Source organism: Ptychodera flava, chromosome 4 (assembly GCF_041260155.1).
Source record: "Ptychodera flava strain L36383 chromosome 4, AS_Pfla_20210202, whole genome shotgun sequence".
Classification (NCBI taxonomy): domain Eukaryota; kingdom Metazoa; phylum Hemichordata; class Enteropneusta; family Ptychoderidae; genus Ptychodera; species Ptychodera flava.
In genome coordinates, this window is record NC_091931.1 from 29,849,662 (window position 1) to 29,861,539 (window position 11,878).

Here is an 11,878-nt window from a genome sequence, read left to right on the forward strand (position 1 = left end):
TTCAATTACAAACACATGATCTATACATGGCGGTAATTCAACTACAGTAATCGTCCCTTTGTCGATATAGCCGAGCTAAAAGAAAGTCATTCCTTCCAATATTCGAGGACAGGAAAATTTATCATTAGTTATGTTAGTAAGTTGAAAAAGAAGGAAAGCGGATGGTCCGGGAGTAGAATGTTCAGACGGCGGACGGGGAAAAGTCGTAGCCGGCGAAAAGAAAAGGGATCATTTTTGAGGGAGAGGGCAGTGGCGAGATATGTAATTAGAAAAAGGCCAGCAGAGAATTTCGTTGATGAGAGTTTTGAGAGAGGAAAACTAATGGGCGGAAGGGGATAATTTTCAGGTCCTGGCAGGACGGCAGTTGCTAACAGCTTGTAGTTTTCCTTCATTTTTCTCATTTCATTCAGATTCATTTTACTTGACCCTGGTCATCATCGCTTTTTCCTTAAGTCAAAGATAACTCTGAATGAAAATCTTCCTACGGGTCTCGTCCAACTTCCCTCCCCGCAGCACGCGATATTTACTTCCTCTAGACAGAACAGACGGAGATGTTAGCGTCAATGTAATTTGATAAACGAGGCTTTCAGATGAAAATGAAATAAATAATTTGTTGCACTTGAGATACAGAAAAAAACTTTCAAGTCAAGTAGTACGCACCCATGAACAAGCAACGAAAGAAAAGGGAATTGATACCGGGATTCTCTACCATGTATTTCTGCTCACTGTCTCCCTTCAAGAAATAGCTGGCGAGAGGAGGCCGGGATATATAAACAGAGTAGTTGCTCAAAGAAGTCAAAGAAAACACCTCTTATTTCTTATAAGTGGATATTATACATTGACAGGTGTTGCCCCTTTTCCTTTTTCCTTTCTTTCTACTAGCCTTTTTTTTTCGTAAAGACACCTATATGCTATCTGTACAGTCACTGTGCTTATTTGCATAAGAAATGTAAACTCGTCATATCAGCTAATTGTACATGTAGATATCATGATATATAAGACCCTCTCACACTATTTCGTAAATATCATTATAATGTTATGGTTTTTCTAATGATTTTTCGGCTTATTGTCACTAGGCGAAACGTAACAAGTTATAGTATTACGTAATAAAAATTGTCGTCAAAGCGAATGACCTCTACAACAGATCAAGAAAATTTGCCACGATAATTCAAGTTTTCTCGATGCAAATGTCTAAGTTACGCAGAAGATTATGCAACAGGTGAATGTAGAAATATTCGCAGAGGGACCAATATATCTTTTATAAAGCAAAGCATGTGATAATAATTACATCCATGGACGAGTAAGAATGAAGCTATATAATGAGTAAGGGAATACACTGAACTACAAGGGCAAAGTATACTTAAGAGTTAATGCCTTTAGAGACAGGTATAGCGAGGCGATACACAAGATAACATTCGGTCGAACCAAGTTGCCTGAACCAACCGATGGTTTCTTGGGTTCTACTGTGCACTGAATCTCTTCCACCGTAATATTTGTCATGGATCCGGTTCGGTATGTGATTTCGACGGTTGTGTACCCATAACACTCTGCTCCTGTTTGCCAAAGTATGAAAAAAAAAAAATGAAAATCTGGTTTCAAAAGCTCGAAACACATAATGATTTTTTTCCTCAAAAACATTTCCGAGAATTGAGTTAAATAGCTTTAACAAAGGAAAATTCTGTGTTAGTAACTTGAGCAGAGTTTTCAAATTCTAGAATGTGTAAGTATGCGACGAAATTAGTCATCTCTAATATCCTTTGTTTTATTACTTTCAATATTTTTTTTCCAATTACCTCTTTAAAATGTTTACCTAAACATTGCATTTGATTCTAGTTTTTTATGGGGGAGGGGGGCTAGAAGAGTTTCTTGTATGTTTTCCTCTACATTATTGACTGAGCTTTGATGCCGTTTGGAATCGGATCTATCTTAATCTTAAGCTTGGTTACAACAAAACCATGCTAGAGATTTTGATAAAAATCTCAATATAACATTGCATGTTTAACGTGGATCGGAGCCTAGCAACCGACATATTCCATAAAATATTTCACCCAGAAAAAGCACATCTTCGCAAAACTTCATATTGTTCTGCTCAACTGTTTCACAAGTTGTAATGTCACAAACTAACCATAGTCTCCCTCTTTGTTCACCGCTATAATAGCACCCCTGAAGTCATTGTATTTATACGCAATTCTACTCAGAGCTTCTGCACTGGCTTCCTTCGCTGACAGTCCACGACGCATGTTTTCTACTGCCTGATAACTAAACGAAAATAAGAAAAATCAAAGGATGGTGCACGTCACTTGCAGATAATTGATACAAAGTAAGTTCTCGTTTGATACGTCTTAAATCCTGATTTAAATTCATTTCAACAAAATTCACCTGACAATAGTGGTTATCTTGTAAATAGCGTGAGGTGAACGATATTGAGATTATGGTTCATTCGACGATGAAACAATGTACTAACGATAAGACATTTAAGAATTATTAGATACGAGAAATAGCAGATATCCTTCCCGAAATCTTGCTTTACATTAAAATTGAAATAAACGTGATACGCTGGCGGGCATTCTCCACCACGTTAACCTGCATACGTCACTTGTAAAATAGAAAGGACTATGTCATGTTTAACCATCACTGGCTTGTTGTAATGTGCTTTTAAATCACTCCGTCATACGACTTGAACAAGTTTTCAATTTCCATACCTCGGTAGTAGTCTAATCATAATGTCACCATTTCCAGTTGCAGCAGCGCCACCAACGTCGTTGTCAACGTAGCAGCCAGCACCGACGATGGGAGAGTCTCCAACACGACTGGAGTTTAACATACCGATATAAGTGAAGCTATTAGCTCATTCCATGAACGAAAGTGCTAATTAATGTCCTTGTAATTGTACAATGTTGAACATGTCAGGGGTCTATGATTATGTTGTTAATTATGAAATAATCTCACACGTATGCGTGTTTTTATCATTATAAATAATTAATCACCATGTAGCATTGATAGCCTTCAGATTCGAACTAAAGTGCATCTTTTAGTTTAAAATCTTTTTGCTGGTTACCATGCATATCAAAATACTAGTAAACTATACGCAAAATTTGGAGAATTTGAGCATCATAATTGAATGTTCGGTTTATGAATGTTTTGCATTGGGCTTTCCCGTTATAACGAAATACAATTGTAAAGTTTGCAATTGTACAAATCATTGAGAACATTTCGTTATGTTATTCCGGGTAATGTTTGAGCTGGTTTGTTCAAAACATTCATAAACTGAACATTCAATCATAACACTCAAGTTCATGAAAGTTACAACAAATCGTCCGTAAAGCTGTTACTCAGTTTGTAAAATTTCAACTTTCTCGTGCAAGTAGGACAATATGATACATTTGATTTTCCATGGACTAATGAGATGCTTAAGAATTGTACAAAGGGAAAATTGCAACTGTGCCTTTAACAGCCTTAACAATGTTCACAGCCTGAGTACCCAATTCACATTTTTCCTCGAGAAATAATTAAAATTATACTACGGACTGTCACTATATTGAGTATCTTGAATAGAAGGTTCATCTTTTGTGAGTCAGACATACCCAGCTATCTTATGATTCAGTCCATTGGTCGAAGTTCCACAAGCAACGTTTTTGTCACTGCCAATAACGACGATACCTGAACAATGAAGTAACACAGAAATGAACCCGGCTTTAGTAAGCAGCGTTGGTAGCATATATTTTACTGGTAACATATCAAAATCGAATCTTTCTCCTCTTGGTAAATGGCACCTAGACATAATTAAAGTGTATTTCCAAGAAAAGCAGGTTTCCGTTACCGATAGTGTCGTGATTGTCTTTGTCTATTTTAGCGGCGGTTTCCCTGCTTGGAGGCTGTGCTGGAGTGTACGGCCCACAGCTTGTCGATGGGTCAGGTGTAACATTCTGTAAGCGTAAAAAGGTATACATCGATCATTGCATTTCACGCATTTCTATGATTCTCGGTTCATGTTTCTCTTACTTTTCGAATAAAGGTCATTGCACTGTGGTAATCACCTTTAAGCTCAATAAACTTCCGTATCCAATCTCAACTCAATAAATACACTGAATAGTATACACATATCTGTCGATGAGCAGAAATTTCGGATAAACTGTAACTTTTGATAATGTTTTCATTGATTTTATATATGAAACCAATACATTTTAAGTCTGTCGGTATAAGCTTTCCGTATGATATATATCAATATTATCATGCGAGGGGATTGTCGATAAATAAATGAATTCTTGTCTGCCACCACAGATACATGTTGCATTAAGGTGAACAGCCTAAGTTTCGACATCTAAAAGTCAAATAAGAATCTGAACAGAAAGATCAAACTGTTAAAAATAAAATGAAAAAAAATACTGATAGTTAAGCTTTGAATGATAACGTCCTGCTTGAATTCTGCATATTTGATTTGTAATCTCTACAAAAAAAGCGCACATCACTGGCAGAATTTCGATCGTTTTACGCTGAAAATGCCCTAAAGCTTACCTCCCAGAAATTTGGTTGGCAATTATTTTCATTCCAATTGTCATAGTTGACCCTGTACGTAAGAGATAACAAATCAAGCATAAATTATAAATTCGATATATATATATATATATATATATATATATATATATATATATATATATATATATATATATATATATATATATATATATATATAAACTGACAATTCTACTTTTGATCTGAACACACAAGATTTTTGTTGATTCAAGTTTCAGGAAAGGTTGTTCTACCGTACGTACGTACGTACATACATATATACATACATAGATACATACATACATACATTCATACATACATACATACATACATACATATACATACTACATACATACATACATACATACATACATACATACATACATACATACATACATACATACATACATACATACATACATACATACATACATACATACATACATACATACATACATACATACACACACACACACACACACACACACACACATACATACATACATACATACATACATACATACATACATACATACATACATACATACATACATACATATTTTATATATATATATATATATATATATATATATATATATATATATATATATATATATATATATATATGTATGTATATAAAAGATGTGTAGGACGACTGGCCAATTGTATCAAAACTGTCACTTGATTTGTTGATAACTTTCACATACGTGCCATTATAGAGATGCATAAATTCCTTACCGTGTCTTGTTTGTTTTCAGACTTTCATCTTCAAAATCGCCGAATGTATGTGCGAAGTTCGACGCTGCAAAAATTGCGAAGATATTACGTTAATCCTCATAATGACAGGTGGCACGATTTCACAAAGCATGATGGGTAATAAATGGAAACTGATTGAATGATAGAGTCTAAGGCTTCTCAGGTCTTCGACTGTTAATTTCATTACAATACATATCCAAATAATGATTGCTTTACTCGAAATCTGGGTGAACACAGATACGAATATAGTATTCAAGTGAAACCCTTCAGTGCGGTATATGTGAAACAGGTGTACATCTAACCTGAATCTCCGACCAAAAGCGTGTGTTTTGTATATTCCATAACCATTCTGGCCACTGATATGGCTTTCTTTACTCGTCTGATACCGCCTACCGCACCAACATCGTGTGTTATGCTGTGGAAAAACGATGGTGTGATACAATACCAATTATATCATACCAGTATATTGATGGCGCAAATACAGCGATCTGAATGGTCGAGACGCGAAAAGAATCATGGTATATTGGCCATATACCACGGCTGGCATACGCGCTGTAACCTCCACAAATGTAATAATCTCCACAAATGTAACATCAACCACAATTGTAATAAAATGCACCCATAAATGTAATATCGCCCATAAATGTAACAAAAATCAACCATAAATGTAATAAAGACACCAACCACAAATGTAATAAATGTTAACCATAAATGTAATAAAAAAATCACCCATAAATGTAATACTTGTCAACCATAAATGTAATAAATCTATTTTGTCGTTGCAATTGAGGAATTAGCCCTTAAACATTGATCGATGTAATAAGGAAAGCAACTCCACACATATTCATTTCTTAATTGTTTGCGTTTAGCGTGTTTAGAAAGTGTATTTTACGTTCCCTGTTTTGTGTACAGAACTGACTGGCCATTGCTAAACACAGATGTAATCTGAGTGTCAGTGCAGTCTCTACTCCAGAGTGGGGAAGACTATATAACACTACGATCCTTTAACGCCGTTTTTCGAAATTGCCGTACTTTCTTAATCAATCTCCTCAAATTCGTCTTCAGTGGATAAATTGTGTGGAATAATCGATAGATTGTCTTTATTCCTATGTTGTCCCACTTGAAGTTTATTCCTTCACTAGGGATGCCAGGATGTCTAATTTTGTTCTACTGTGTTCAAGGTAGTGTTCGTATTGTTTTTTACTACATGTTTTGTGTCGTAAGTTTCAGTTATAAGGTTTTATATTTCTCTGATATTTGTTCTGAGTCATCTGTCATAAACTTTGTGTGGTATCACTGGTTGACGTGTTATTTTGACGCTTCCTTATTATGTAATTATCAGTGTCTAGAACTGCTGGTCCACTTCCATTATTTAACGATTTGATCAGTACCTCGCCGTTTTCTGATAGCGTTCTCAAAGTATTCTATTCTGTGTTTCGGAAAGGAAACCAAGTTTCAGAAAAGTATGCAATAACATGACACTAGTCTTATTAAAGTTATTATTTACTCAGGGCATCGATAAACAAATGATCACATATGCAAGTTCAAGTTTATTACATTTATGGTTGAGTTTTATTACATTTATGGTTAATTTGTTTATTACATTTGTGGTTGCGGGTTGTTACATTAATGGTTGACTATTTTATTACATTTGTGGTTGATTTTATTACAATTGTGGTTGATATTACATTTGTGGAGATTATTACATTTGTGGAGGTTACACGCGCGAGCTCTTTGCTTGAGCAAAAATCAGTTTTTTGACATCAAAACGCCAGAATTTCAATATACTGTCATGATATAATGGCGATAAATCACACCCAGCGACGGTATACCATTCGATTTTGACCAGTTCACTTCATGTGTATGCCAGCCGTGGTATATCATCAATATACCACGGTTCTTTTCGCGTCTCGACCAATCAGATCGCTGTATTTGCGCCATCAATATACTGGTCAGGTATGATATAATATTCAATGAAGCTGAGATTAAATCTGTGTCAGCTACAAAGTTAGCTGTAGTGGATCTTGTTTTAACAAATCCGTGCTGATCGATGGATGTATTTGGTTTATTTTGTTGATAGATACAAGGAACAATAACTGCTTCAAAGATCTTAGCAAAAAGAGGCACCAAGGAGATGGGGCGGTAATTCTGAATAACTGATCGGCGACCAGATTTGATCACGGGACAACATTTGCATGTTTAAACTAAGTAGGAAACTGACTGAGACAAACGGATTTGAATAAAATTTGGAGTTGGACAACAAGAGCGTGCAGAGTACAGTGTTAAATGACACAGGCGGAGATACCGTCCGGGCATCGCGCTTTGTTCAAGTCCGGAGAAGCGATGACTTTCTTAATACTGTGGGGACTGATATCAACGTGCGATAATTGTCCAAAACATGGATAATTCGTAATTTGAACAGTATCTCATGTCATTAGAAAGCGAATTCCTGACCTCTGTAGAATGTTGTTAATAAGTGCGCTAACCCGTACCTTTTGTTTACATGCAACTTGATAAAACTGTCATACTGCACGATTTTTGTTATGATACATGATGTCAATTTGTACCACAAATAGCCATGACAGAGTTCCATGTATATAGCACTATAAAGTAAGCAGCCTTTTGTTTGATTGACAAATTTCCGCTGCACAGTATACGCAGCGAACTCTCACTCCTGGCTGAAAATCGAGTAAGATAACTCAAAGTACATACCCATCCATTATCATTGCGTCTAATGTCGGTTCCCCAGTGTCGTCAATTCTGAAAGACAAATGCAAATGATCTATCACTATTACCATCATCGATATCACCAACACTGCTGTCGCCATCAACTTCTTAAACTGTGCTTTATTCTTCTTGCTTCAAAATGTAAATCTGTCTGAACTTACCGTTATTTTTACTTACGTCTGAATAAAATCTTCGATGTACAGACCTTAAACGACTTTGGGCGGCCCATAGTCCTGTTTTTCAGATTAATAGGATAGCATTGAATCACGTTTACAGTTACTCTATAGATACTCTGCTGGTGTAACTTGGCAGCGGATATCAGCTACGCCGTGGGTGTTTGGCTGAGAGATTTGAGTTGTATCTCAAGCAGTATTCAGATATCTTTGATTGAAAAGCTGCAATATTTCGTTAGAGTATGCTGCTTCCAAAACTATTGTTATAAATATAGTTAACATTCACGACGCTGATCTTTACAGATTTTGTAATTTCATGGGCCGAGACCTTCCCTGACACCACAAAGAGCGCGATCAACTCATATTCCCGCGTCATTTTTAATATCCAAAACGTAAATGTTCAGACATTTCTTGGGGACATGCCGGTTTGGGTATTAAAGTTTCATCGAAACAAGTATCAATGTGCGGGTTAACAAATTTCCTGTATTGCTCTTCATTTACAAAACTAAACGCTGACACATATCAGTAGGTATTGAAACCCTGGACGATGGGGCTTGACCCCGGCCCCGTAGGTTCTGTGGCTGCCAATACGAAGAAGAATAGTTCGATTTATCTCGGCCAATAGGGTCAAAATAATTTGCATATTAATTTTTCATAAAAAAAACTCAATTACTGGTTCACAAACTTCCCGCATCGCGTTCCATTTACACAACCAGACGCTCTCACATATCAGCACGTATTGAAACCCTAGACGGTCGGGCTGGACCCTTGTCCCGTATTTGAGGACGAAGCTTGACTTCGGGAAAAAACGTAATCATGAGGACGAGGTTTGACTCGGGTTAAAAAGAACGAAGGTGTTTGTCAATTTCACCTACCTATTTCCATATCCAACGCTAAACCTACAGAGGCTTGGTTCCAGTTCACAGAAATTGCAAGCTTTTTCAGCGGCATCTACAGCACTTCCATCGCCGGTAATGGTGTCCCATGCTAAAGAAAGGTTAAACAAATTAAATGGTTTTCACCATAAATAATGAAATAAATAAATGAAAAATTTCTTTCTTATGCATGGCAATCACTGTGTTTTAGCACAAAAGTTCATTGTGTACTTAACTTATCTTATAGTCACAAAATGCCTTCTTTGTGCCGCACAGATATACCGAGTCAAATATCGGTTGCCATGCGAATAAACATGAGGTAAAACCCGACTGGTTTGGTGAATATTAAACACCAGTAAGATTTAATGATAAAATAATTATTTTACGTCTTTGCAAAATAAACCTGTCTGCCGTGTAAAGGAAGGACTCACATACACGCTAAGCTAACAAACTGCTAATCCAATCCATATTCGTGTTTCTATGCATTCTCCCCAACTTAAATCCGTGTGATTAAAGTTCAAATGTACAAGTGACTTCTTTTGAGCAAGTAAATCATAGTTTTTTTTTCTCGAAATCAACCTCTCATTGCGCACTTCCTGAGGTATTTACATTGCCATCACTAATAAATAACCTCTCCGTATGCTATGCTATATATTTATTTATTTTTTCCGATGGTGCCACGATGTGAAAGGTGTATTATGGGAGATACACTACGTATATTAAAGTTTATAAATTCATCCTCAATATTCCTGCCTATCTCACATCAAACAGGCATTCTGTAAGCCGCATGCGTAGGTTTGAAAGTGTCTCCATGAATTTTTTCTGCTTCTGTTTTGTTGAGCATGGACCGATGCTCCCTTAGATGTTGGCCAACACCAACTTACCGGCTAAGCTATATGAACAATTCGGGTCGACTTTAACAAGGGCTGGGAGGGCAGGGTTAAAGTACGTCCCCACAGAAAGGTAGGTCTGGAGGCTGCCGATTCCATCGCTCCTTAATTTCTCTTCCGAGCCAGCGACAAATAAGTATGCCGAACTCAAAATCTGACTAAATTTACGATGTTTAGTTCGTCCGCCAAACTTATTCTATTCACCAGAGCTGATGTCCGAACAGCGACGACTTATTATTATAGGATAGGTATTGTAAGACTTTAGTTTAACCCCTATCTTACCTCTTAACCCTATCTTACTGCACTTTAAGTATCGGGATACGTTTGAGGTCAGGGATGTCTTTGAGGTCAGGGACATGTTTGAGATCCTTACAATCGCCCGTTGTAATCCAATAGAGGACGAGGTGTAAATGACCATGAACGGAAAGTAAACATAGCAGTATTGCCATACCATTGCAGAAACTGCCAGGTAAAGGTAAACCTTGAGATTGTCTCTGTGGCGAACTTCGTACAGATCCTGGGCGTATAAATAGCCGTCGGAAGAACATGTCAGCCACATAGGACCTTAAACTGTTTTTTTTTTGTTTCGAACACTGCTAACAGACTGCTTACCTTCCTGAGTTGCTTCAGGAAAGTCCCACGTTACCAAGACAACTGGTACGTCGTCAGCCAAGCTTAGAGACATTGGATTGCCGCTAAAAGTTGTAAATATGAGAAGAAAAACGCCCAGAGAATCCATCGTTGAAATGTGTTCGTGCGCCAAGTTTCAGGGTGAATGGATATTTATGACCAGTGCAATAATTTGTTTCTGAAAGGAGCCAAAGTTTACGTGACAAGAATGTTAATTAGTCATGTGAACAGCCTCTTTAAACAATAACTACACTAAGGCGTTCATGTGTCAGTTTGTCGCATGGTAGTATACACAGTTATAATATCGTTAACTGCCACACATGTGAATCTTGACAGTTAATGTTCGCCTGACAATTTATGACGGTTGGGCCAATAAACGACTTTATACGCCATGATATTACCATGCCCTGTCCATTGCGTTTTAATGGATCAAGCTAAAACCACGTGACTGCCAACAAATACACAGTAATGGTTTGTTTTCATGCCCGTGAATATGAATAATATCGTAAGCATAGTAACTTTACGGCTAAAACGAAAATTGTGATTTGTAGAAAGATCATAATCAACCACAAAATAAAATGGAGCATTTGTGGGCCAAGTTTAGACGCTCTTTTCAAAAAAATCTCCGGATTTGAAAAATTATTGCAGCGCGCGCACTACTCACTACAGAATCTGGGGCCCCGTTGTAGTTCGCACGGATAATTTTTGTAAATTTTGAGTTTTCCAGGGTTCGTTGATAACATAATTGAAATAACAGACTCCGCGCTGACCATTAACGTTTATTTATGGGCGCGGGCGAGAAGAAATCCAAATTAACGGGCTCGGCAAGCCTCGCCCGTTAATTTTTGGCTTTCCTCTCGCCCTTGCCCATCAATAAACGTTAATGTCAGCGCGTCGTCCGTTATTTCTATATGATACAAGTTACTGGTCCATTAAACATTCGATACGATGAATTGGAGATTTTAACCAGATAATCTGCAAAATAGTTCAATCATGATAAACAGCATGTAATCAGCAATGCGTACAAATCACTGTTATGTAAATATCATGATCGAAGTACACGTATGTTTACAACTTTGAACACACATGTAATAGTTTATTTCGATATCTCAGCAGAATACTTTCATTAGACAGCTTGTCAACATTTTGAGCGACATTTGCCGCCGGGAAATAACAATGAACAGCTGATTATAGTCGTCACTGCTATCATCAGCCACAAAATCAATGACAAATAGTCAGCAACACGAAAGAACGATAGCCAGATATTGAACTACCGAAGTTTGACTAACCATAGAGAAAGATAGATAGAGTCGCA

At 37.0% G+C, this 11,878-nt stretch overlaps 1 protein-coding gene across 1 annotated transcript; it reads right to left on the minus strand.

Annotated features, from left to right (window-relative positions):
- Positions 1-795: 795 nt before the first annotated feature.
- Positions 796-10,723, minus strand: LOC139131429 (N(4)-(Beta-N-acetylglucosaminyl)-L-asparaginase-like). Its single transcript, XM_070697465.1, has 11 exons — positions 10,546-10,723; positions 9,044-9,155; positions 7,981-8,028; positions 5,571-5,683; positions 5,251-5,314; positions 4,516-4,567; positions 3,821-3,926; positions 3,585-3,660; positions 2,703-2,810; positions 2,126-2,259; positions 796-1,553 (listed from the first exon to the last, which is right to left on the minus strand). Exons 1-11 carry the CDS (start codon positions 10,670-10,672, stop codon positions 1,342-1,344), a joined length of 1,152 nt encoding a protein of 383 aa, XP_070553566.1. The 5' UTR covers positions 10,673-10,723; the 3' UTR covers positions 796-1,341.
- Between the last annotated feature and the right edge of the window lie 1,155 nt (positions 10,724-11,878).